We start from the raw sequence: 27597 nt of genomic DNA on the forward strand, positions 1-27597 counted from the left end.
TTAGCCGGCCACACCTAGGTTAGCTCCTTCCCTCTAGGCAGGTAGCATTCATCCCTCTGATCAGCCAAGAGCTCACCTGTCTCAGGGAGGGAGGTTAGCAGGCTGCACTGGAAAGCCCCTTCCAGTGGCAAGAACCGGGGAGTCTGAGGTGGTGCAGGTGAAAGGACAAAGATGTCGGCGGCGGCTGCTGCAGTCTCCTTGCCTACCGGCTTCTCGGTCCTGACGACATTTCCTGATCTCCTCTTTATCCCCGAATTTGTAAGTTTGGGCCTTTTTTTTTTTTTTTTTTTAAATTGAGTTTTTAGAACCAGAGCAACGGTTGTGAAGGTGCCCAGAGGCTTTGTGTTGCAGATTTCTGAGTAAAGTACAGCGTTAAGCCCTGTGCTGGTATGGTGCCGTGCACCTCTGGCTCACGGCTTTGCACGGTGGCAGTGTATATCCCCCCCGCCGTGCTCACTGTGCTCCTTACAGGATACAGATGGGGGCATGAATTCAGAGTTTTTCAACCTTTCTAAGCGAGACCATCATAACTGGGACAGTGGAGAAAAGAGTGGGGACTTCACAGCTGAGGTTCCCACAGCATTAATGGCAATTGGACAGCCAAATCTCCTAGGCAAATTTCAATATCTCAGCCTCTGCCTGTGCCCTGTTTCTTGATCAATGTCCTTGGATAAGTGTTGGCAGCACGGCAGAAGATAAAATGTAAAATAGGCTAAATGAAGCCTGTTGTCCGTGAAGGCAATTCAGCTGTTGATACCTGCACAGTACAAGCTTTCCGAGGGGCAGCCAAAATCTAACTCAGTGCAAATTTGGAGGCTTATTTAAACGAGTGAATTTTGACTGTATACCTAATATGTGGAATGTTGTAAAAGTCTGGCGAAGATTAGACTTTCCAATAAAGGGCTGGCATGAACCCTGGCAGACACAGCACTGCAAGAGTGCTCAAAGGCAGCAGAAACAACTGTCTTGCATTTTATGATGATGGAGTAGTAATATGAGATTAAAGATGGTATCCGATGAATAGGCACAAGGACAAAGAATTAGACAGATTTATGTAACCTGAATATTACAGTGGGAGAAAATGATGGACTCTCCAGGTATTTAACAAACATTAAAGATGTAACTAAGGCCGCCTGAAAAGTTTCCATCTAACCTGTTTTTCGACAGAAACGTGGAGCTTTGACTAAATGAGAATTTTTGCAGAGAATATTTGTTTTCCTCTAAAAATTTTTGTTTTGTAAAAAAAAAAAAAAAAAAAAGCTTATCTGAGATTTTTCAGCCAATAACCAATAATTCAGATAAAAATTGTAAAATTACTTGTTTGTTTTTGTTTGTGGCAGTTTTTGGGCCAAAACTTTTCAATTTTCCGTGGAAAAGCTAAAATTTTCCACAAGGGGCGGGGGAGGATTCTGACCAGTTCTCAGTGTGACAGGTGGGCAAACAGGGGTTCCCAGGGCAAAAGACTGCTGGACCCATTGGTTTCAGTGGGTCGAAGGCTTCACCTGAATGGTTTAAGGGATTTGTTCAAGGTCTCACAGGGCAGAGACTCCTTCCTCTCCCAAATCTCACCTGCCCTGCCTCCCCACCCCACTGCCCTTGCGCTCTGTGCAGTTTTAAAACAGGAAACCAGGAGATAATGTTATATTGCTGGTAAAGCATTTGTTTGAAAAATGTAACTGAACAAGTAAAACTAGCATTTACATTGTGCTGTCTAAACAATGATCGCTCAGGATCGTTGGGTCACGTCAGGCCTGATCCTGCCCAATGCTTAGGCTCAGATCAATTTAGGTTCCTAATTCCCACTGAGACTAATGGGCGTTCTGGGTCTCAATACCTTTGAGCTCTTATTGCCCCCTGTGAGTTACGCAGCCCCCTCTGCTCCCGGTGAGGCCCTGAGGAGTGGGAGGGCTCAGTGTTTTTCCAGCTTGGCTCTACAGGGCAAATGTCTAGGCACGGATGCTGCAGCTTGGAGCCGTCTGCAGCATCGGGGCCCTAGTATCACCGAGATCGGTAACTGTCGTGGAACAGTCACGCTCAGTCTTTCCCATTTTAAAGACCCACGTCTCGGCCTGTGGCTCTGAGCCACCCTGCAGGAGCCGTAGCAGCAGCAACAAAGATCTGTCACAGCAATGCTGCTCTGACCCAGTCCCCCTCCTCTGCCATGTCCATCCTGTGCTTCCACCCACTTCCCTGAGCCTGGTCTGTGCCTCTGGGACATCACCGTCCCCTCGCATGCAGCTGCTTCATCCCCATGGATTTGGGGACTCTGACCCCTTGGGGCATGCGTGCAGACCAGGAGGAAGGCTGGGGCCTCTGGAGTTTCCTTTTCTCCTCCCAAATTCTGAGCCTGTACATGGTGTCACTGTGTAACTAACAAGAAAGCTTAGCTACGGGCCAGGACTCAGAATTTGCCAGCTTGTTGGCTGTAGGGCCCATCCTAGGGGTGGTCTGGGAACGGAGCACACCTTCCCTTCCCATTCCCGCTCCCAGAAAGAATAAGCTGCAGGGAAAAACCGCTCCCCCAGGGCTTGAAATCTGACCCCTGACTAGGCCTGGCCACCCAGGTACCCTGGTCCGCTGCTTGTGGGAGGCCAAATAATCAGATCACTGAACAGCCCAGCGGGTTTATTATGCCCATTTCTCTCCACCATTGAACAAACTGATAAGCCACCTGAGAACAGCCCTGGAGATAATGAAACTAAAGGAACTGCAGGTGGGGCCCAGTGCCCCTGAGATAACAGGACAGCTCCTGCAGCTTGTGGGAAGCGGAAACAATTTCCACCCTGTTGACAGAAGGCTGGGGAGTGTGATAGTGAACAAGGGCTGGGGACGAGGGGACAAGTGGTTGTAGAGCTGGACCGGATGAGTAGGGGCTGAAATCCTTAGCTGGTGTAAATCGGTGTACTTCTAAAGATTTAATTGGACTGGCAGTGATTTACACCCACTGGGGATCTCTGGTCCATGTGTGACGCTGAGCGTGGGATAAAGGACAAGAAAACTGGCAGAGGAAATACAGTGTGTGCAGCGCCCTGAAAATCTGCTTTTGAAAACACGAGGTTTGTATTCCAAACCTCTCGCTGGGCAAGAAACAGGGTAAATATTCTGTGTTGTTGAAATGCACCTTGCTGCTTTGTACATACTATTTGCTCAAAGCTTTAGCTCAAAAGCAATCTGTTTGGGGAGCGCTCGCTGTTGGAACTAGAACTGGTCAAAATGTTTCAAATTTTGAAATTCTAAAAATAAACGGGGAAACATTTCAGAAAGTGTTCACGAAATACGTCCTCGTTATTTTGAGCAACCCTAAGTCTAATGTTTAGACAGAGAATGGAAAGAAGCCAATGACACCTGGTCATAAGGTGGTGATGCAAAGGTATGTTGATGTGAAACATGAGATGAACGTGAAGAATGAAACCGCTTACAATGGAACTATTAAAAAAAACCAAATAAACAAAAAACCTTGAACAAAAATAGTACGGACTTCTTCAGAGGCAGGCTACATACTGTCCCAGGCCCTGTGGCTGGTTCATCCATGTAACTGTTGTAGCGAGCGTGGGGCTGTCTGTGCCCTGCTAACATGGGAGCAGAGTAGGTGCTGCTCCCCTGAGATCAAGGGGATTACACTGGTGTAAGCTGCAGCAGAAGCGGGCGTGCAAGAGGCAGACAGGCAAAGTGACCAGCACCGCGTACATCTGTACCCCAGCTCAGCCCCCTGGCCCAGACTCTATTCGCTGGCTCCTCCTCATTGCTTGCAGTAGGTCAGCAAACCACAGGTTACGCTGATATCTTTCCCCATCTGTAATCCTCTCCCCAGCTCCTCGGACCATACCTCCTGCTCCTTGCTCCCCTTCCCCAGCCTCCCCGCACCTCCCCTCCCCGGCACAAGTTCCCTTCTGTCAGTGGGGAGAAATGCAATCAAGTCACAAGCCCTGAGGCCAGAGGGGCTCTGGAGGTGGGAGCTGGCTGCTCCAGTCTCCGGGAGTAGGCGCTCCTGTCCCGTGTGGTCTCCATGGTGCCCCCCACTGCTGTTTGAGGGGTGGGTCAGTGTCCCTCCCCATCCTGCCTGCTCTGCCACCTGTGACAGATTTCTCATTGGTCTCTGTAAAGCCAGGATGTCGCCCATTGCCCCTGACTCCAGGCGGGGGCCGGGGGAGGGATTGCAGCCCCATGTGGTGCCTAGCACTTGTCAGGCCCTGTCCTCTCGCCTCCCAGGCCTGCCTGCTGCTGCTATCCTTGGGGAAAGCCAGTGTCAGAATCCAGGCCCCATAATGCAGCTGGACACTGGGTCTCCTTCTCCTTCATATACCCGGCCCCATCTGCCTTTAGCCCCAGAGCCAGAGGGAAGGATTGCCCTCCCTGGGAGGGTGGGGACAGTCCTCTGCCTCCCCAGGGCTATCCTGTCCCTACACCCCTCTGCCCCAAGGGAGAGGTGTCTCGGAGCTAGGCCTCCCAGAGCTAGAGGCCAGGGCTCCAGCTAGGTGCTTCTTACAGTAGATTGAAATGGTTGCCAGGGGCAGCTCCAGCCCTTTGCTCCTCAGCCCCGGAGATTTAACTGTTGTCAGTCCCTTGCCTGTGATGGAATTCGTAACTGATTCCGTCACAGCTGCAGCTGGGAACCCAAATCCCACCCCTGACTTTCCGCATCCTCCTGTCACCAGACACGCAGTCCCTTCCCTGTTAGGCTGATCCTGGACAGAGCTGCTTTTGATCCACTCCACCCTGCTCATCCGCAGCACGCTGGTCAAGTGGATTCACAGTTTCACCCACCTGCCCCCTCCATGGTATTACCACTTCCCTTCCCTTATTGTCGCCACTGCAGATTGTGCAGCCTAATCCTGCCCCGTAACCAGCCCAAACTCGATACTTTCAGTTATGTGTAGCCTTGAGTTTGTTTCCCTGTTTGCTAGAACTCAGTCAGCACAAAGTACAAACGCTGGTGAACACAAACAGCTGCAGAAAGTTGCTGAACCCCTTGTGAACAGAACACGCCAGGTTTTGGAGCTGCAGGAAGGAAAATGATTAAGCCAGTCTCCTGATTTGCAGGGGCCTGACTCCATCTCCTTTTGCATGGGTAACGACCGTGCAAGTGGAAAGGCAATGGAGACTCAGGCCCCCAAAGCTTCAGTAACGCTGACTTGCAAGTTGTAAGTGATTACTGTTCATAGGCCCTATTAGCTGGAAGGTGTTCTCATGCCAACAATCAGATAACTGTAGATATCAATTGTGCTGAAAACTCCTATGGACATATCGCTCCCAGCTGTGTACTTAGGGGGAGTCATGCATTGGTAACAAAATTTGATTAAAGATTAAGAGTTACCCAACACAATGTTAAAACTGAAAATTGCCTTTCTTGGGTTGATATAGCAACCGCTCTTATCAGGGGAAAACATTGACGTTTGAAGCATTTATGCAACTATTATGGCAAAAGGTCCTGAGATAAGAAAACATGATCAGGACATCTGATTTTACCATTTGGGAAATCTGGTATGTATTGTGTTGACAACTAGTTTAATTATGGGTAGGCTTGGCAGAATTCCAGTTTTATTTTTTATCATTTCCACAGATCTCTATTTTTGAAGCATTTGCCCCCACCCCTGCATTTTATCCATTAAAATTTTCATGGTTGCAGGAAGCTCTGGGGGTCAGACCATTATTTAATGCCTATAGATGTTGACCTTATAAAAGTTAAAGCTTTATAACCATTAAAACACAAATTGGCAACATCCCATGTCCAAGTATACAAAGTAAATATCCCTAAATCAGACTCTGTTCTCAAGCAGCATTTTGCTTACTTTGCCTGTTTGTCGATTTTGATGATTATCGATGGAGATATTTTTTGCCAGTGTGTGTGTAAGAGGAAATTGTTGTTTACTGGCATTTAACAATAAAAATCCAACCCTTCCAAGCCTAATTATAGTCAGATATTCGATGTTGAGAGCTTTCCAGACAGTTGCACAAACTTTAGTAGCAAGGCCACGTAGTATACCTCTCCAGCTTGAAGCACAGACAATTTCCAGCTCGAGGAGACGTACCTGTGCTAGGTCTGATAGAATGCAAGCCGCAGTGGTGAGAGCAGCAGCAGGAGCTAGCCGCCCTGAGCATAAACCTGCCATTTTGGTTTCCTGCTGCTTGTGCCGTGGTGTCCGCCCTCTGCTTGCCGTGCACCAGCTTGATCAAAGTTAGCAGGGGCACCTCTAGTCCCCTCCAGCTTGAAGCAGACATGCCCTGAGAGAAACCAGACTGGAATGTGCTGTGGGTTGGGTGTTTTCTCTGCTTTTTAAAATCCCTCTGATGCAACCTGCCAAAGGAGGCTTTGCTCAGATGTCAGAGTAACAGCCGTGTTAGTCTCTATTTGCAAAAAGAAAAGGAGGACTTGTGGCACCTTAGAGACTAACCAATTTATTTGAGCATAAGCTTTCGTGAGCTACAGCTCACTTCATCGGATGCATACTGTGGAAAGTACAGAAGACATTTTTATACACCCAAACCATGAAAAAATGGTTGATTTATCACTACAAAAGGTTTTCTCTCCCCCCACCCCACTCTCCTGTAGCTATTACCAGCAGGAGAGTGGGGTGGGGTGGGGGGAGAGAGAACCTTTTGTAGTGATAAATCAACCATTTTTTCATGGTTTGTGTGTATAAAAATGTCTTCTGTACTTTCCACAGTATGCATCCGATGAAGTGAGCTGTAGCTCACGAAAGCTTATGCTCAAATTGGTTAGTCTCTAAGGTGCCACAAGTCCTCCTTTTCTTTTTGCTCAGATAGTGGCCCCCATCCTGCAAGTGGATCCATTTTGGCAGACCCCTGGGCTCTCATTGCCACAGGCTGTTGTCCTCTGCCAAACTGGTCCTTCCAATGAGCTTTCTGGATCTGGCTGAGGACAGTTTAATTTTATTCTGGTGCTGGCATGAAGTCGGCTGCCCTGAGTTGTTACATCCTGTGTGATCGCGGGAATTGCTGGGTTTTATTATCATCATTTTGGATTACTAAGGGAACACTTCCCCCTTTTTTGTAGCTACAGAAACACAACGAAGCTGTCAGGACACCTCAAATGATGAGAGCTCTCTTAGAGGGAACATTTCCAAAGACAGGTGTGGGGAAATTTAGGTGTATGACTGCTTGATCTGAAAGAGTATCCATCAGGCCCTGTGACACTCCGAGGGCCAGCTTCCTCCGGGTTTGTGTAAATACTGTCACTTTCATCTGCACAAGCCCGTGCCCCTGAACCTGGCTTTGGGCGTTCTGTTTAACTAGCCTGCAGGCTGAGTTCCTGTGATACCCAGAGGGGAGCCATTCCACAGAGAGAGCTTGGAGGTTTCCCCGCCTAGGTGCCACCTCCCCAGCCCCCAGCTCCGATCTGTGCAGCCCGTCAGCTATGCAGGAAAAGAAGGTGCAGCTGGAGTGGAGAAGTACTGCAAAGTAGCAGACTCCAAAGGCAGAGAGGATCAGCAAAAACCTCCTGAGCTGTTCTCGCATTCTCCTTCCACCTCCTCGCTGCTGAGGTAGCCAAGTGAAATGTGAGAAGGTTGGGATTTCCTAAGGGAGTTAGGCACCTAACTCCCTTAGGCTCCTTTGGAATCTGCAACCTCCATTCCCGTGATGGTACCACAGATGTGGATTAAGTGAGTTTCACTTTGCTGCCAGCTCCCAGAGGAGAGTTGGGTGGGGCAGGAGGAGCAAATGCCACTGAAAAGAAGGGCTGGAGGCTACAGTGGCTGAGACGAAACAGTAAAAGTCTAGCCTGAGCTCCTGCATAACACAGGCCCTGCGAGGCCTGGCTTGCCCCAGGAGCTTGGGTTTCAGGCAGACGAGGAAGGATGGACCAAGGTTAGGGTGCTAGCCTGGGGCTCAGACCTGGGTTCAATTCCCTGTTCTGCTGCTGACTTGCTGTGTGACCTGAAGCGAGTCACTGAGACTAGGGCTACCCTAGGAGCTGGGGGGTGATGCCCCTGCCCACCCGCTCCAGCTAGCGCACGTGTACAAGGCAGTGTAGCCTGGGCAGCAGCCGTGGAGGCATGGCTGAGCCGTGCTGAAAACAAACGCAGGAGTCCAAAGCTGGGCCCCGCCTGCCCCTATGGCTGGGAGAGCAGCGACCATGGGGAGCCACAGTGCGTGTTTTGAACTCCGCTCTCTAGCTGTCGGGGGGGTGGGGGGGGAGGAAGAGTTCCTGATGGGGGCAGTGACCGGGAGGGGGGGGGATGCGAAGCTGTTGAGCGTAAGTATAGCCATCAGTGCTGGGTGAAACTCTCCATAGGAAACTTTTTTCAGCAAAACAGGCGGCTTCAGTGGCCTTGAGATGTTTCACAGATTTGTACTCAATTTGCCAAATTTGGTTTTGGGGTCTCCCCCCGAGAAATTGAATAAAATTCCCCCCAAATCACCACGTTTCAACATTTTTTAAAACAAAATGTTTTGGTTTTTTGGTTCAAAACGTCTTTGTTTCAAAAATGCTTTTAACCAAAAACATTAAAATGCTTGAAATGGAACCAAAACAATTTTGGGTTGAGCAACTTATTTATTTTTTACTTTTCAAGTCACCAAAATGTTGTTTTCAGTTCAACCCAACTCAACTCCCTCCCACCCCACCCCCAATTGTTTGAGTGGATTTAGTTAGGCCGTGAGCGGGGGAAGGTTTGTGGGAGGAGAGGAGCTGGGAGAGCAGTGGGGAGGAGTGAGAACAGGAGGTATTCGGGGAAGACTGGAAGTGAGAGAAGATGTGGCCAGTGTGACCCAGCCGTCAGCCACTCCCACGAAATCGCACCGGGTAAGTGTAGCTGGCAGCACATGGCTGGGCAGCCGGAGCCCAGGCCAGAGGCCACGCTGGGATCCATTTAATAAGGGGGTGAGTCTGGCTCCCCTTGGTCCCTGTGCCAAGCCTAGCACCAAGGCAGGGTCAGTTTTCACATCCCCCTTCACTGTGCTCTGCCCTTGGCCTCTGCACCCTGGATGGAGGGACAGGACAAAGGGACATGTGCTGGGGCACTGACTATGGAGGGAGGGTCGGAGGGTCGGGGCTCAGGGCAATGCCCAATGGACAGGGAGAATTGGGAACTGGATGCAGGGATGTCAGGGGAACTTGACTGTATAGGAGGCAGCTTGGAATGAAACCATTTAACCTGGGCATCTCCCACTGTTGGTTCATGGCTCAGTGTGGCTTATCCAGTGCCGGTGAGGCATTAATGGGAAGCGGCAGGAGAGAGGAGCCTCCGAGGGGCTGTGTGCGCAGAGTAACAGCGGTCCCTTTGGTAAGAGCAAATCCTGTTTCCACTAATGAAGTCAATGCTCTGGGCCCAATGGGAAGTGGAGGCGATTTCTCAGCCAGGCTTTGACCCAGTCTGAACCACTCAACTCTGCATCTCTTTCTGAAAGACATCCGCAAGGTCTGGGCCGGGGCGGCTCCCTGGCTGTGTGACCCAGGAGGTCTGGCTCTATGGTCTGGTGGACCCTGCTGGCCTCTCTGAGTCTATCTCTCTGTAGCCCAGACATTGTTCTCAGCCACGGCCTGGGCTCCTGGCTGGCTTTTGTACCGCAGCCTCGTGAACACCCACCACTTTGTAACTCTCAGCAGTTAGAGGCAGGAGAGAGGAGGGAAAAGATGCAAACAAGGCAGGCTGGGACTGCGGCTGGGAAACCTGCCCTCACACAGGCTCAGTGTGTCCCTAGGGGGAGGTGAACTGGTTCTGGAGAACAAAGCGCAGCACTCCCAACTCCTTGTCTCTATTTGCAAAAGAAGTCTTGGTTTTACAAGTGTAGTTGCAGAACTGTAAAAACAGTTGTCAAAGAATGGCTACAAAACCCCAAAGGACCCTACTAGTAACAAAAGAGCAACAAAAGAAGTTTGCAACAGAATTGTTAACCCACAACATAGAAGGGACTTTCCCCACTGAAGAGCTAGTTTTGGATTCAGCAATACGAACTGACTGGCTGAAAAAGAAAACATGTGTTTCCAGGATTTAGCCTGCAATCTAAGCAACAGTTCCCTCTTCTGTTCCTTGCTGCATTTTGCTGGTCAGACCGCTAGTGGGACACTGGCAAAGTCTGATGCCTCAGCAGGACCACAGTAGAACTCTCTTCCCCGAGAAAGCAGAGAAGGGAAATCAGATTCCAGAGGATGGGGCTAGAATTTGCTGACCAGTCCTCAGAAGAAGCAGCTGAAGGGCACACAGCTGTCTGGAAACAGGCGCTGCAATGGGCAAAAGCTGGATTCTCTCTGAGGCATTTGAAAACACTGCCCTGGACAATGGCTGTAAAAGTGCTGATGGGAAACGAGTCTGTGGGATTTGTGCTCCTAATTCCCTAAGGGGCTTGGGGAACCCCCCCCAGCAATAATCACGTATGGCCTGTTCCCACGTACACTACTCTACACACCGTTCAGGTGGGGGCTTTTTACCGAGCTAGTTCTAAACCGTAGTATGGCTGCAGCTCTGTTACTAGACTTACTCCCCTTCCCGTACAGCTATCCGGGGATAAGAACCTTTACACGGGCACAAGTGTGCCCACACCAGGGGCCTGAAATGCTCTAACACACTGGGATAGGTCAAGTGGTACAACTTGTGTGTCGAGCAGGGCTGGGGGGCTGTTCTGTCTTCCCAGCAGAGAAAGTTATGACCCTCCCATAATGAGGGGAGGGGAGATGTTCCCACACGAGCCCCGATTGTGTGCGTGCGTGTGTGTTTGGCTGGAGGGCGTCTGTGCAGTCACCACATCTAGCCGTGGCTCCAGACTGGTGTCCAAGCATCCCTAGCGCTGAGACTAGTTGCTGGAGCTCCCCGGCATGCTCGTGGCTTTGTTGCTGGTTTGGGCAATGGAGACTGTTGTTCTCTGGAGGTCTCAGAAATCATTTGAGATTCACTGTTGTGCTACCTTAGGGCTGGGGAGTTAAAAGGCTGCTGCTGAACCCGGTGCAGCGCTCCGGAGCGGGTGGCTGCCTGAGGTGGTTACGGCGCTGAACCAGGAGCTGGGAGGGCAAGGCTGGCAGGGGACACACCTCATCATCACGCACCGCTGGAGCTGAACCAAATGGCTTTCCTGGGTCAGCTCTGGGGAGCCGGCTCCGCAGCGGGCGCATGTTGGCCCAACGTCACGGCCTTTCCGTCCAGCCCTGGGGCCCGGGGGAGATTCTCTTCCGGGTCCTACCGTGCCCAGGCGGAGGCAGGGGGCTGCGATGCCCCAAGGAAGGCTGCTCTGGTGGCACTTCTAGCTGAGAGCAGACGTGCCGCCCTCTCAGGCCTTTCCTCCCGGGACGTCCAGCCTAAGGCCGCAGGCTCCAGCGGGTCCAGGTCATACAGCCGGCTCTGAAGGCTCGGCTGACCCGAAAGGCCACACCCTCAGCCAGGGTCCATCAGCGTGGAGGAGCCCCTGCAGCTTCGAGCTATGGGGAAAAACCCAGGCAAAGGCAGCTCCAGCTGTTTGCTGTTGCATTGACTCAGATGGTGGAAGGTGAAGGGAGCCTCTGGGAAGGGAATGTGATACCACATCAGCATAATGGGGCTGCCTCCGGGCAGGGGGGGGGCACATTCCTCTGCCCCCCATCTGTTTACTCTCCTAACAGCCTTTCTTTTACTGATCCCTGCAGCTAGCTCCAGCCAGGTGGCTTTCATGACCTCTCAAATCAGACTCTTTACAACAGGGGTAGTGGGTGAGGCTTGATTTGTGAGGCAGAATTATGCCTGCCCGAGAGAAGAGAAGGGGAAATTACCCAGCCAGCAGCCACTTTTCCATTGCTAATGGCTGTGAATGGTGCTAAGAGATGTTGGAACAGCTTCTCTGAAGTGTATGACAACAGTACCTGAAGCTTTGGGGGAAATAGCAGGGCTCTGGGCTCATTATCCTTTCCCATACTTGACAGATAATTGGAGGGGCTATTCATCAGGCTGTCCTGCTCTTTGTTTTAACAGAGTAAACTAGGTCCTTCTCTCCTGGTGTGTGTGGGCTCATGTTACCTACTTACCATGAAGAAGAATGTCAGAAAACGATACTGGAACAGGTTTTGTTTGTTTTTTTTAACCTCACATTCCACACTGTGCTGGGTTTCAACTGAGCACCTACTGGCTCTTGGGGATCTTCACAGCTCCTCGCTGCCAGTGAGTCACGGATCGTCTGCAGATTCCAGCAACTGACCAAGCAAATTCAGACCCTATTTATGCAACTGTGTTGTGATTGCTGTCTGGCTTGTCGTTAGAATATACACATTTATTAGTAGGTCTAAGCTCATGAAAGAGGCATCCAGCTGGTAATCTCCATGCGTGATATGGAAGAGTAAAAATACTTCTACATAGTGCTTAGTGTGTCTCTTGCATCAATAGGTTTTGAAGAGGTTCACTAAGTTGGGTGAGGACCAGAAAAATGTTTCCTCTGGGGTTTGCAGAAGACCTCATTCAAGTGATCAATCCAGCATGTGTGTTTCTGGACTTGTACAATGCTCCCATCCAGTGTGTTCTCTGAATGTGTCAAACTATTGGGCTTTTTGAGACTAGCCAAAGAAATGTATTCCCTTCCCAGGATAAAGTTGGGATGAAATAAAGGCATCTCGGAACTTCGGGTCTTCCTACAGCATTCAGAGGATTTCTGAATATTGTGCTGGTGCGGGAGAAATATCTTCTCTTCTTTCAAAACGCTCTCAAGCGGTGTCAAATATAAGTGCTGTGATTTGCTAGGGTAAGTTGGTGTCTGAAATCGGAATCAGCCAGACCTCAGGACAAAATGGTAACTTGGGTTATGTCTACACTGCAACAGCTCTAGTGGTGCAGCTTTGGCACGGCTGTGTCGCTGGAGTGTAGACACTTCCGACGTTGATGGAAGGGTTTTTCTGTCAGTGTAGGTAATCCACCTTTCTGAACGGCCGTCGCTAAGTTAAACAGAAGAATTCTTCCATCGATCCTAGCCATGTCTGCAGTGGGGGTTAGGTCGACCTAACTGCATCGCACAGGACACACAACTTTGCGTAGCCCGGGTGCTGTAGCTAGGTTTTAGGTGCAGACCAGGCCTCAGAATGATTCTAGGCTTGCTGAGCCTGGTTTATCGTGTGGAGCTCTAGCTGCTCAAAAGAGCCTCCATTTTCCCTTCTGCGGGACACTCCTTCCTTGCTCTGCCGTTACAGCACCCAGGAGCCCATTGAGCCTCCGCCTCCTCTCCCCTGTGACACAGGGCAGCAGCCGTCGGGCTCCCTGTCAAGATGAGGAGACTGGTAATACAGAGGCTAAAGCCCTGATCCAGCCAGTGCTTCCTACAGCGTGCGCTGCTCACTCCTGTGAGGAATAATGGGTGTGTAACGAGGAGACTGCTCCCAGCAGGTGGCAGGTGATAGAAGTCTCTTGGGCCTCCATGTCCAGTCAGTGCTTGCATCTTCCTCGGTAGCAGCAGCAATGCCCAACTGTTCCGGGTTGTGTGGCGTCCAGCCAGCCCGGGCTGCCCATCACACAGGCCCCGGCAGCACGGGGAGCTGGGCTGAGCGATCTGAAACACGTCAGGCTCCATGGGCCATTGTCCAGCCCCCAGGGCTCACAATGCGCCCGATCCCATTCAGCATGCGGAGGGCCTGGGGAGGAGTCGGTGAACTAACTCCCACCTTTCCGGGCCAGGCTCAGCCATAGGCTCTCTAGGATTCTGCCAAGGTCCCGGGTCAATGAAGCACTTAAGCACGTCCTTCAAGTTAAGCATGTGCTTAAGTCCCCTTTGACTTAGTTAAGCATGTGCTTAATTGGCTTGCTGAATCGTGGCCTACAGCCTATTGACCCCCTTCCCCTTGCTGTGTTTTCTCCTTCCTGTTCCTCCCACCCTCTTTCCTCTCCCCCCCTGTGCCTGTGGTGTCCAGCTGTGGTCCTGTGCCCCTCCCCCGTGGTGTCCTCATTTTAACTCTTTTGGGCTCCTATATTCCATCTAAATTCGTACAGCAGTGTTGTCACCCTTCCCTTTGCCTCCCCGGTTGTGTTTCATCATTTCCGTTCCATGCCCGCCCCTGCAAACACTGCCAGGTACTACGCAACAGCTCCTAGGTACGTGGCACCGCAAGGGAGTGACCATGCCGGCTAGGTCTGTGTGCGCGGCCCATCCCTGCTCAGTGCCCGATGGGGCATCGGGGTGAACTAGTGAGTGTTGCCGGGCTTTGGGCTATTGGAAATAGGGACAGTCTGGGCATTTAGATAATGCTTAGTCCTGCCATGAGTGCAGGGGACTGGACTCGACGACCTCTCAAGGTCCAGGCCTAGGGTTCTATGATTTCAAACTGATTACCACCGATTAAAACTGCTCTTGGACCGACTGGTACCAGGCATAGTACCACAAGCTATCATGAAATTCCGGGCCACCGTGGTCTCGGAGCGCCGCTGTGGGACGTGATAGCTGCCTGCCTGTGGGGCACCCATGTCTGTGTCACCTGGAAGGGCTGTGGAAAGAGCCTCCAAGGAGACCCCTCCCTGCAATGCCTGGCTCTGCGTGGCCAAGGGTGGCTGGACGCAGTGGGTCATCAGCAAACCACTAAAGCAGCAGAACCTGGAGTTGGTGTGGGATTCTGCTGGGGCCCCAGGACGCTGAGCCAGGGCATTAGCTGGGACTGATTGTCTGTCAGATGAGGTTGGAGCGACCCTTAATATGAGGGATAAAACATGCTCTGTGACTGGCAAACACGACAGCTTGCTGGAACGATGCCCTGGGGTGTGTAGGGGAGCGGTGGGAGAGGGTGTAATAATCCTCTCATGGGTGGGAAGGGTCACGCCTGGCCAGGTAACAGGTGTAGCAAACACGGACAGCCTGGAGAGCATTATGAAGCGCTCTGGGGGGACGCTGGCAAGGCACAAGGTATGCTGTTGGGGAAGCACAAAAAACGGGAGCTTTGACGGTCCAGCTAGCTAAGGGTGCATTTACAGTGGAGCTGGGAGGTGATTCCCAGCTTCAGGAGATGGACCTGGGTTAGCTCTGACCACGCCAGCCTGCTACCCGTAGCAGCCTGGATAGCCCTTTCCACCTCATGGGCTGCCGCGGCTACGCTCTGTATTTAGCATGCTAGCTCGATCGGAGATTGTCTCCTTCAGCTGGGGATCGCACCCCGCTCCAGTGGAGATGAGCCCTACCTTCGCCGCAGACCCTCTGGCTCTCAATTCGGGGCGTTTTCTCCCTGTGCGGGAGAGGAATGGAAAGTAAATGAGAAACCAAGAAACCGCCAACCTGTCAAATCGGGTCCAAGACCAGTGCCCGCACACTCCCCGGCGGCGGGTGATGAAGGCGCATGGAATGCGGCGGGCACATGCGGCGTTCTGGAGAGAATGAAGGAGAGGCCCTTGCGTGCTGCTGTGTCGCCGTGCGGTTGCTGACCGGGTCGATGGAGAGCGTCCAGAGACACTGATGGCATCGGAGCAAGACAGAGATGGTGTCTTACCGCAGACCACAAGGGCCTGCTAATTATCTGGCCAACCGGCATCTCTGGACTGGTCTCGTACTGCCCAGGACCAGGTTGGAGACGCCAGAGGGATCAGCCGGGCTGGAGGGCCATCCTGCCCAACCGGCACTCGCTGTGCTGCCCGGAAATGGATGAGCCCCAGTTCTCACCCCAGAGCAGCCTGCTCATGACAAACGATCAAGCCTTTGGCAGGGGAGCAGCTGAGGACCCGAGTCGCTGGGCTGGCCAACGAGTAAGGGTTTGGACGGTGCGTTCGGCTGGCTGCTGTTTGTCAGGCACGAAGAAGGGTCTCGTTCAAATGGGGGAGCAGCATGCCACCCCAGTGACTCTGCTGGCTGGCTCGGGGGGTGGGGGGCACATCCACAGGCACCCTAAAGGGGCTGGGCTCCTCCCAGCTGGGAAGGCCCCTGTCTCAGGCAGTAACCCTGAGAGGAAGGTCAGGGTGGGAACGGTGGCGGATTAATGATTTTGCCGCCTCTAGACCCAGAAATAATTGCTGCCCCACCCCCCCGCTTCTCCCCACTCCCTGCCAGGGCTTGGGCGGGAAACAGCTTCCGGAAGGGGGGGACGCGGCGCGCTCAGGGACCGGGGCGGGGATTTGGGGAAGGGGACCAATAGGGGCGGGGAAGGGGTGGAGTTGGGGTGGGACCGGAGGCAGAGGGCACAAACCGGCACCGGGGGGAAGCAGCTATTATAAATTTGTCGGCCTAGGCGATATTCCCACCCAGCGGCGTAGCGTGTCTCTCAGCTGGAGCCGAAGAAAACCAGCATTTCTGAGTCCAATCCTCCCTCGGCAGCAGGGGTTTCTTCTGCCTCCAGGGGCCGTTCCCGGGCACATGGTTCATTTACTTATTCCCACCCTGCTAGAGATAAGACGTCTGTCCATCTGGTCTGCCCTTCGCGGTGGTTTACAATCCCGTGGGGCTCAGGGAGAGTGCTGGGATTCGGTGCTGTAATGGGACTTCCTTGGGAGGCAGCCTCACTGAGGGGAAGGCACCATCAGGTTGTGAAAAATGGCACCGGGAGGGAGACTCTGGTCGTGATTGGCAAGGACCTAATGGCCGAGAACGCAGGGGCTGGCTGAAATCCAGGCTCCAGGAAGGGAGAGCGGCTGTATAAAATCAAGAGGTAGTTGGCTGGCAGCGTTGCGTGGGGAGCGAAATGCGTTTTAGCACTCCAGTCTGTGCTCAGCTGCCAGTGCAGCCTAACGAATAACGATGTGTGTTCGCAGAGGGCTTTTCTGCATTAAGATTCAAGTCCTAACCCGTCAAGGTTTAAGGCCTCATCGGACTGGGCGCTGCGCGTGCAGCACTGGGAACGGGCGTTCCGGTGGGTCAGTGAATGGACGGGGGGTTTCTTGTTGAAGGGGCCGTGGGTACAGGTCAGTAGCCCTAGGAAGATTGTCAAAGCAGTCTGCGTAGGCAAGTCTTCGCTCCTTCCATCAAGGCAGAGGGTGATCTCTGCACCCTGTTGATTTCAGTTGCGGGTGAAGAGGGCACAAGCCAGCCTGCATTTGGCTCTGTGTCTGGCTGGGTCAGAGAAGCGGGTGAGGATTAGAAGTGAGGAGGAAAGACCCACCCGAAGGACGGGAGTGGCTCCAGACACAGGGTTCTTTGTGCATGCATTTAAACAGGGAGGGGACGTCAGTGCAGCGTAACCCCAGAGCCCTGGAGGACATGCAGGTAAACCGACAAGTTGTTCCTGGCAGCATGCGGTGCATTGGGGGATAGCCATCAGAGGCCTGCCAAGCTTACGTGGATAATCAGTGTGTGTGCATGAACATGAGCCTGCACTGACTCAATATGCAACGACCTTACTGTGACGGGAGCCCCGGGGTGCAGCCTGGAACTGGGGTGCCACTGAGCCCTCTGTTCCTCCGACTGGGGCTCCCTCTCCCAGTGTGATGCTGTGACAAGCGGCAAACCTCTCCAGCTTCTGCACTTACACAAACATCCACCAGCAGGGACACACCCAGCTGACTTCCATAAATGCTTCTCCCAGCCACTCATGAACCAACAATGGAGAGGCTCCGGCCAATTCCCCCCAGCTCCCCAGCCTAGGACCCCAGAGCTGTACAGTTCTGCCCTGCTCAGAAGCCCGACCACTGTAAATTTATTACCCAGGCCACCCCTCCCTCCGTGTGGAGAGGGTATTTAGCCTTTGTAATCTGAGCTCAGCATTCCCAAGCACTTCAACCAAAACACACTGATTTAGGGAAAATATAAAACAGGTTTATTAACGACAGACAGACAGGTTTTAAATGATTATAAGTGGTTGGCATAAAAGGACAGCGATGGCTACCAAAGAACATAGAAATAAGCACGCAGTCTAAATCTTAAACCTTATTACACGAGGCAGTATTTAGATCGGGGTCTCAAACATGCAGCCCGCAGGGTTCTTCCCTGCTAACCGCCAAGCTCCCCACGGCGCCCCCGACCCCTCCCCAGCGCTCCGCGTCCCCAGCCTAACTCCAGGCCAGGGGTAGGCAAACTAGGGCCCCGGGCTGGATCCGGCCCGCGGATTTACCAACCCCATGGTGCTGATGGCCCCACGCTGCCCCCGTGGCCCCGGCGGGAGGGGGAGCAGAGAACTCCGTGAGCTGTTCTTGCCTGCGGGTACCTCCCCCGCAGCTCCCATTGGCTGGGAACGGGGAACCGCGGCCAACGGGAGCTTCAGGGGAGGTACCCACAGGCAAGAACAACTCACGGAGTTCCCTGCTCCCCCTCCCCCCGAGGCTGCAGGGACAGGGTGCCCACCACTTAGGGTGCCTACCCTGGTCCCGGTGCGTGCTCCTGCCACCCCGGAGCTGCTCAAGGTAAGCAGTGCCGGGCTGGAACCCAAACCCCTCCTGCACCCTGCACCCCAACTCCCTGCCCTGAGCCCCCTGCCTGCACCCCAACCCTCTGCACACCCCACACTCCCTCCTGCCCTGAGTACCCTGCCTGCACCCCAACCCTCTGCACACCCCACACTCCCTCCTGCCCTGAGTCCCCTGCCACACCCCACACTCCCTCCTGCACCCCCAACCTCCTGCCCTGAGCCCCCTGACGCACCCCAACCCCCTGCTACACCCCGCACTCCCTGCCCTGAGCCCCCTGCTGGATCCCGCACTTCCTCCTGCACCCCAACTCCCTGCCCTGAGTCCCCTGCCTGCACCCCAACCCTCTGCATACCCCACACTCCCTCCTGCCCTGAGTCCCCTGCCACACCCCGCACTCCCTCCTGCACCCCCAACCTCCTGCCCTGAGCCCCCTGACGCACCCCAACCCCCTGCTACACCCTGCACTCCCTGCCCTGAGCCCCCTGCTGGACCCCGCACTTCCTCCTGTACCCCAACTCCCTGCCCTGAGCCCCCTGCCTGCACCCCAACCCTCTGCACACCCCACACTCCCTCCTGCACCCCAACCCCCTGCCCTGAGTCCCCTGCCACACCCCGCACTCCCTCCTGCACCCCCAACCTCCTGCCCTGAGCCCCCTGATGCACCCCAACCCCCTGCTACACCCTGCACTCCCTGCCCTGAGCCCCCTGCTGGACCCCGCACTTCCTCCTGCACCCCAACTCCCTGCCCTGAGCCCCCTGCCTGCACCCCAACCCTCTGCACACCCCACACTCCCTCCTGCACCCCAACCCCCTGCCCTGAGTCCCCTGCCACACCCCGCACTCCCTCCTGCACCCCCAACCTCCTGCCCTGAGCCCCCTGACGCACCCCAACCCCCTGCTACACCCTGCACTCCCTGCCCTGAGCCCCCTGCTGGACCCTGCACTTCCTCCTGCACCCCAACTCCCTGCCCTGAGCCCCCTGCTGCACCCCATGGGCAGGGGTGGGAGTGGAGTGAGGGGCGGGGGCACTGTGCCCAGTGTAGGTGGGGGAGGAGAAAGGTGAAGACCTGATGCTACTGTCCCTTGTCTTACACCCTCAGCCCATGTTCCTGGCAGACACTAGGCAGGCATGTCCTGGCGGGCTTTGCTGAGTCATAGTGAACGGTCAGTCCCCATGTCGCAGTGACTGAGCAGTTACCATTGTGTGATGCTCGCATGGTTGAGTCACACAGTTGATTAATGGGCGGTCAACACCCCCCTGAGCAGGGATCCTTTGTGTGTCACTAGCAAACTTACAGCATATTTCACTAACAACCATACAGCACAATTTCATAACTTTATAGACTCTCTAATAATATACATATGTGGACAGACTAGCGGGTTTCAGCAGATCATGACCTTTCATATGATGCCTTACGTGGCATGCTTTGTATGAAATATCATGACAATATTTGGGGGCGACAGGATGTCATTCTGAGGTGCGGTGTGTCACACTTACTCCACTTTCAAAGTGGATTGAAGAATACGTATTAACTAGCTAGTTAGTATGTGTTAAGAATTGTATGGTGTGTGTGTGAAGGCCATGTTGGATATGTCTATGCTGCAGTTAGACACCTGCAGCTGGCCCATGCCCGCTGACGGGCTCAGGCTATGGGCCTGTTCAGCTGCAGTGTAGCATGCAGTGTTGTTGTAGCCATATCGGTCCCAGACAAGCTCTCTCACCAACAGAAGTTGGTCCAATAAAAGGTCTGATCTCCCCCACCTTGTTTCTCCAATTACAGTATAGACAGCCAGGCTCAGCTTGGAGCCTGGGACCCCCCCCCCATCATGGGGTCCCAGAACTCAGGCTTCAGCCTGAATATCTACACCACAATTAAACAGCCCCTTGGCCCAAGCCCTGCGTGCCTGAGTCAGCTGGCATGGGCCAGCCACGAGTGTCTAATTGCGGTGTAGGCACACCCTTTAGTGCACACAAATTAAAGTTAGTACACAGTAAATCCTTGTGTAGACAAACCCTTCTGAGCTGTATTAGCAGGAGTGCTGTAAGCAAGACACAAGAAGAAATTCTTCCGCTCTACTCCGCACTGATTAGGCCTCAACTGGAGTACTGTGTCCGGTTCTGGGCGCCACATTTCAGGAAATATGTGGACAAACTGGAGACAGTCCAGAGAAGAGCAACAAAAATGATTAAAGATCTAGAAAACATGACCTATGAGGGAACACTGAAACAATTGAGTTTGTTTAGTCTGGAGAAAAGAAGACCAAGAGGGAACATGATAACAGTTTTCAAGTACATAAAAGGAGGAGGGAGAAAAGTTGTTCTCTTTAATCTCTGAGGACAGGACAAGACGCAATGGGCTTAAATTGCAGCGAGGGTGGTTTAGGTTGGACATTCGGAAAAACTTCCTGTCCGGGTGGTTTAGCACTGGAATAAATTGCCCAGGGAGGTTGTGGAATCTCCATCATTGGAGATTTTTAAGAGCAGGTTGGATAAGACACCTGTCAGGAATGGTCTAGATAATACTTAGCCCTGCCATGAGTGCTGGGGACTGGACTAGATGACCTCTCGAGGTCCAGCCCTATGATTCTATAGGAGCCACATTGTTAAAGCAGGAGAGCCAGAAGCCAGTGGAAAGCTATGTGTCTATGGCTGTGCACAGCTAGCCAGAAAACCAGTACCAATATCACAGGAAGAGTCAAAAACTTTTTGTTTGTTTACTTATTTACATTTCAACAAATGCAATGCTGAGCTCAGTTGCTGGTCAACAACACCCCCCCTCCCCCCCCGATGCAGACACAATTTTTCATTGGAATTTATTCTGTTAATGGAAAATCTAATTTTCAACAACAAATGTCATTAAAAATGGAAAATTAAGAAAACTTTGGCCAGAGGTAGCAGTTGGGTTGTGGAAAATTTCTCTATTATGTCTGAGCATTGGACTCCATGGAGAAACACTTCCCTTCATAAGTGCTTCGTTTTGGGGCTATTAAATATAGGCAGGCCTCAGACTTATGACGTTCGACTTAAGTTGAACAGCACTTACGACGCGTCTAGATTGACACCCTGAATCGACTTGAGACTATAGGTTTTGACAGGTTTCAGAGTAACAGCCGTGTTAGTCTGTATTCGCAAAAAGAAAAGGAGTACTTGTGGCACCTTAGAGACTAACCAATTTATTAGAGCATAAGCTTTTGTGCAGCTCACGAAAGCTTATGCTCTAATAAATTGGTTAGTCTCTAAGGTGCCACAAGTACTCCTTTTCTTATAGGTTTTGAGTTTCCCACGCTCGTCTCACAATGGAGTAGTTGTGGTTCCGAGTTACAACGTTCCGACTTACGACAAAATTGTAAGGAACCAATTGTGTCATAAGTCTGAGGACTGCCTGTATTCATGTATAAGATGGCAACTCCCCCCCACCCCCCCGCATGACAATAAATTGCAGAACTAGATGATTGCTGCCTTGTGAATTGCCTGAGAAGAAGTGAAATCTAGGTGTAGAACTGCTTTATTTTATTAAGACAGGGTTTGTTAAATTAATATCCTTATTTGCCTTCTTTCCCCAAGAAACTATCTTGATGTACAGCTTTCAGGTTGAGACCAATGGACTTATCGTGTCTTTTGAGCTCATAACATGACACATGATGATGAAACCTGAATTATTCTGTTCTCTCTCCCTTTTGCTTATTCTTGTAGGTCTTTGGAGGCCTTGTCTGGATTCTGGTGGCCTCAACCAGGGTAGCTTATCACTTACTGCAAGGCTGGGTTATGTTTGTTTCCGTGTTCTGCTTCACATTGTCAACTCTTCTCATGTGCCTCTATTTCTGCGGCGCTCATGGTGGAAAATCTTCCTGGATTGCAGTGGTAAGCTGATCCTGCCTTTGTATAGCTCCCTGTCACACACAGTCTGAGCACTCTGGCCCTGATCCAGCCAACACTTGGGCATGTACTTGAATCAATGGGACTATTCACCGGTGTCAAGTGAAGTTAAGCATGTGTGCTGGCAGACTCTGGGTTTATATGCCTCTCACTGTGCCCTTGCAGGATTATCAAAGGCTGCTATCAGCCCTGAATCCAGAATAAGCAGCCTCCGTTGCTGCTGGCTCAGGAAGCCCAGCAGTTGTCCATGTTGCACCCTGTTCCGATGAGCAATGAGCAATGCTGTGTTTTGCATCTCACCCTATCCCCAGGAAGGGACTGTCGTCCACACCCCTCCTGATGTACCTCCCTTCCCTCTTCTCCTCCAAAGCCCTTTCTTTCTGGGGAGCCTTCTGCCCCCTCTGAGTTGTCAGCCATTGATAAGCTACAGCGCCAAATGCAGGGAAAGGATGTTCTTGTGGACTGGATGTTGGCACGGGACTTGGAAGATCAGAACTACAGCTGGTTGGGAGTTTTCTGTCACAGGAAATAGTTTCTGCAAAATTAAAATTTTCCACAAGATAATTTTGAATTTGCTGAAATTTTTCAATTTTCTGCCAGGAAAATCAAAACAAAATATTTTGCTTTGGGTCGATTCACCGCTAAACTGCATTTCCCAATGGGGACACCCTTGCCCTGTGGGAACTGTAATTCAAACTGCTCATGTCCCCATTTGTTTAAGGGCTGGTCTCCCTGGCCGGACTACACCTCCCCTGGTGCAACACAGGGTTCTCCTCTGACTGAGCCACATGGCACACCATGTGAGATACATGATTTCAGGTGCATCACGGAAGATGAAGCATGGCCGGGGAGCTCACCCCATAGGGGAGAATGGAGGCCTGAGATGCCCAAACTACAGCTCCCATGAGGCAATGCAGTTTAATGTTGAACTGACTTGAAGTGAAATGTTTACGGGTTAGTTCAACAAACTGAAATGCAAATTTTTGCTGTTTCCAAAATGAAATGTTTTGAAAAGTTATTCTGGGGAAAATTTTCAATATTTCATCTTTGTCCCAGTTCAGCGGGGGTCAGGGGAGAGGGGGAGTTAAAAATCAGAACTTCCCATGGGATGGCAATTCCGATTATTGCTCTGCTCTGACCTGAGTTCTATTCCTGCGTCTGTGACAGACTCCCTGAATGACCTCAAGCAAATCTCTTTGCCTCAGTCTCCCCGTCTGTTTAAACAGGGAAACTACTTCCCTCTCTCTCGGGTGCTGTGAGGGGCTCAGACACAACGGTTGAGGAGTGCCCTAGAAAATCGAATAATTCCAAGTTTCCCTCCCTCCCCACTGGAACATTCCTCCAGTGGCTTGGGAGGCGGGATGAAGAGGTCACCAATGATGGCTAGCTGAGCAGGATGGAGCCAGTCTCCTCAGGAGTCCTTGGTGGAAGAGGACAAGATGGCTCCTGGGCTCTGGGGAGTATCGTGCACCAGAGGGCTTCTTACGGCACCTCGAGAGCAGAGCAGCAGGCCCTGCCCCTCCTGCTGTCGCCCCGTATTGACGGGCCATGCCCTCCGGGGGCCCTGGCACAGGGAGAGGCATATTAGCCAGGCCCTTGTACCAGTCAAGACCATGCCGGGTGGGGATGTAACTGCTCTGCTCCTGCTTGGGGTCACTAGGCCTTCACCCCCATCCTCTCCTCCTTTCTAACAAGGCCAGGCCCTGCAGCTCAGCCTTGCTCATTACGTACAGGAACTCGCTCCCTAACCCAAGGCTACACTTTCCCTTCCAGTCAAGTCTCCCCTCCACAGGGCTAGATTGTCTCTGTTTCTTCCCCCACCCAGGATGCCCTCCTCAGCTTAGGACTCCAGCTGTGGGACTGGGCAGCAAGGATGGCTGGCCCGATAAGCTTCCCTGCAAGGCAGGGGTGGGTAGAGAAGGGCGGGGAGTTTGGAGAGCCCTGGGTGCGTACAGGGTATGGGTGAAGTAACTTACACTCTGCCCACTAGCACTCACGCGCGGGAGGAATCGGACGCTGAGTTACGGCTGGTTTCCAGGCTAGACGTGCCACTCCAGGAGCACATGCGCCCAGGGCAGGCAGCATGGCTACCAGGGCAGGGACTAGGTACTGCTGGGATTGCTGGTTTTGTTGCTTGTTGTCTCAGCGCAAGGGCACGGTGTGCGGCAACTGGGAGTTCAGCTCCCTTGCAATGAGGCCTGCTCCGAGTGGTCTTCCACACAGGCGCAACGTGAGGGAGAACAGCCTCCATATACCACAGCCCTGTGGAAAATTGGGGATTTTGCCTTGAGTCGGCTCTCTTATTTATTGTTTGTGTTACTGTTGCACCTAGGTGTCCCAGTCACAGGCCAGGCCCAGATGCAAAGACCAGATCCTCAGAAGTATCCAGGCACCTAATTCCCTTTGGGAGTGGCCCATTGGAAATTAGGCACCTAAGTATCTTTGAGGATCTGGGCCACAATGCTGCTCCTCCCTGCCAAAATGTATTCACCAAAATGCCAGACTTGGACACAATCCCATTTGCACAAACCACTTTGGCCTGAGTCTTAAGTTAAATGAACTAGTTGTGTTTGGCCCACAGTGCTTTTGTCGCTCTGCCGGGAAAGTGTGTGTGTGTGTGTGTTTTTTAGATTACCTTCTGTCTCTGACTTGAATAGTAGTCTTGGAAGCGATGGTTAATTATTATTGTTTTCTAGGATGCTTTCTATCATTCAATGGCTGCTCTGTTTTACCTGAGTGCTGCTGTTTTACAAGCCTTTGCCACCATCCTAGCCCATGACGCTGGCGTATTGAAAACTTACCAGGAAGACATTGCAGCAGTGGTAAGTGTCAAATAGCTTTCACGGTGGAGGGGCGAACAAAATGTACCAGGAGTGAAAGCTGAATGGCCTGAATGGAGACCACCTAAGACCCAGCACTTCCATGAGGGGGGAGGGGGATAACCCTTCTCTCCCTCACTATGAGAATGAGCAGTGTTTGTTGGTTAATCATCCCCATCTATCAGACTCCAAAAGACACTGGGATCCAGGCCATTCATGTCCAGTACAGTAGCCCACCCTTTCCTAACATGCCCGCTGGTTTTAACATCTTTCTAGTATAGTATTACTGAGTGCTATGCTCTGTGGCCAAGTGACTACCATCCCTAAGCCCAGCCGGGGCTTCGTCCCTGCTGATCACAGGAGACGCCAGTGAAGATCTTTACTCGTGGCAGCTTCTCTTTTACCTGCAAGACTCTGGGGAATATGGTGGTCATCTTAACTGAGGGCCAACTGTGGCTTCAGCCCCATTGAAAGAAATGGCAGATGGCAGCCGTTTGAGAAAGGGTAAAAGTGTGTGAGATGCCACCAGAGATTGAGACCCCGCCTATTGTGAGACATGCACAAATAATATTGTGAGGATCAGGGAAACCGACTAAAAAGCACCTAAGTGACTCAAGGACTTAAGCCCCGTTTTCAAAAGTGACTTCTGCACTTCACAGCCTAAGTGACTTTCAGTGACACTTAGGATTCTCAAAAAGAAAAGGAGGACTTGTGGCACCTTAGAGACTAACAAATTTATTTGAGCATAAGCTTTCGTGAGCTACAGCTCACTTCATCGGATGCATTTAGGATTCTAAATCATGTAGGTGACTTTGAAAATCTTACCATTAGCAAGTCTGGAACAGAGTTATTGCTTTTGGGCTCCAAGTACTGTACTGGTTAATATGAGTACTGCTGAATGGGCAAATATAAATATCTGGTCAGCAAGCAATACCCTTTAGCAATTAACTGTACCTGACTCCAGCTTTCTTTCCATTGTAGGTATTTGCATTTTTAGCCACCTTAATGTACGTGATTCATAAAGGGTTCTCTCTGCTGAGATGGAAATCATCATAAAACCTCCAGAACTTCCCCTAAGGAATCCATCTTGAGCATTCTTCTCAGTTATGATACAAACATACGTCATTAAATGGTTGCTCATTTTACACCGGTATACTTTGATGTACAGACTACTATACACTGCTTTGTACTTGGTACCATGACAACGAAGAAAAAACATCAGCCTGGAGATATCTATTTTTCAGCAAAATGGTTTCTTTTTGGTGTCTTCTAAGTCAGACACAGTTTTGTTGTAGGGAACTGGGAACCTGCTTTACTTCTCTCTGTTTTGTCCTATCTCCCGGGACTGGGCCAGCTGTTGGAATGAATCCAGGGCATCTCCCAATCCCCTGTCAGTGAAGGGAGCCTCAGGCTTTGGTGGAACTTTGGTCTCAACGGTTTTGCCTCCTGAGGACTGGTATGCTTTAGTCTAACTAAAGTCTTTGGGCTTAATATCGGGGTATCTGGGTGAAAATTAATTGGCCTGGAAAATTCAGGGAGGTCAGACTAGATGATCTAATCTCTGGTGGCCTCAAATTCTATGAAACTTTCAAAGGAAAGCCTCTCAGCTGAGTAACTTGATTCATTCCTGGGGTCTACAAATGAAACCATCATTCTCCATTGGCCCATCTCTTTGCCTTCCTCTCTCTTTCAGGTGACTTCCTTGGGGATTGTTTAATTTTACATAAACTACATGGAGAGTAGCTCAAATGGGCCCCGATCCTGCATTTAGCTCCATGCAGAGCTCTGCTGACTTCATGGGGGCTCTGCAAAGCTGCAGGGATCTGCTTGTCGGGTCAGGGCCATATTCTGTAGCAGCTGTCAAAGAAAGTAGATAGTGTCTGTTGGCTCTTTAGGCAAGACAGCCAGAAAAACAAGTGACATGTTCTGTCATTTTCTCAACACTGCGAGCGAGAGTGGAGAAGAAGCAGATACATGAACTGGTAAAATTCACCATGTTGAACAGAATAATTTAAACTGCGTCAGCATTTTTAAGGTCACAAATATGGGTACGGGCTGCTCTGACACACTGATGCCAACAGGCCAATTGCCACTGACTTCAATGGAAGCAGGAGCAGGGTCTAACTACTCAGAACCCTGACACCGTGAAAGGTACATGCCACATTTTCACACTTAGCTGCCTAATGTTAGACACCTGAAGCTGTATTTGGGCGCTTAATTTTAGGCACCTGACTTTGAATATTTTAACCAAAATATTTTCTCTTCTGGATCCAGACAGCAGCAGGCCCAGTACAAAATCTCCTAGCACATAGAAACACAGCTCTGGGCTTTATTCATCGTTAGGCTTTTCCTTAACATCTAGCGTGACAGAACAGTATTTCAGGCAGTGACTGTCAACGTTCTCTTCACCTTGCGATGAGAAACCGGAACAACTAGTCTGCTTTCCTGGGGGGATATGTGAATTTTTGCAAACTTTAAGGATATTCTTGAATTAAGAGAGCAAATTATACATCTCAAGAATTACTGTTGTCTTAGTCAGATGAGGGAAGATTATTTAGATGGTGTGCTGTGTAGTCTGTAAACTAACTTTAAAATATTGATCAGCGCAATAGGGATAATAAACTATTCTCAAACAAATTGTTTGGTTTGTTCATTAGGAAGAATCCAAAAAGAAAATCTTTTGAAA

The 27597-nt window shown here is 51.4% G+C and overlaps 1 protein-coding gene across 1 annotated transcript; it reads left to right on the forward strand.

Moving 5' to 3' along the window:
* On the forward strand, positions 1 to 27597 carry MAL (mal, T cell differentiation protein (MAL blood group)). The gene is made up of 4 exons (XM_084622530.1): positions 1 to 258; positions 21910 to 22077; positions 24789 to 24914; positions 25893 to 27597. The coding sequence occupies exons 1-4, from the start codon at positions 172 to 174 to the stop codon at positions 25965 to 25967; spliced, it is 456 nt and encodes a 151-aa protein (XP_084478656.1). The 5' UTR covers positions 1 to 171; the 3' UTR covers positions 25968 to 27597.

The sequence above is a fragment of the Lepidochelys olivacea genome (genome assembly GCF_965140295.1).
Source record: "Lepidochelys olivacea isolate rLepOli2 genome assembly, chromosome: 3".
Lineage (NCBI taxonomy): Eukaryota > Metazoa > Chordata > Testudines > Cheloniidae > Lepidochelys > Lepidochelys olivacea.

What these genes read in the sequence shown, in the direction of transcription:
- MAL (XM_084622530.1), top strand. Translation starts at nt 172, where the DNA reads ATGTCGGCGGCGGCTGCTGCAGTCTCCTTGCCTACCGGCTTCTCGGTC. An exon ending in AATCTTCCTGGATTGCAGTG is followed by an intron (nt 22,078 to 24,788) that starts GTAAGCTGATCC and finishes ATTGTTTTCTAG; the next exon opens with GATGCTTTCTATCATTCAAT. An exon ending in AGGAAGACATTGCAGCAGTG is followed by an intron (nt 24,915 to 25,892) that starts GTAAGTGTCAAA and finishes TTTCCATTGTAG; the next exon opens with GTATTTGCATTTTTAGCCAC.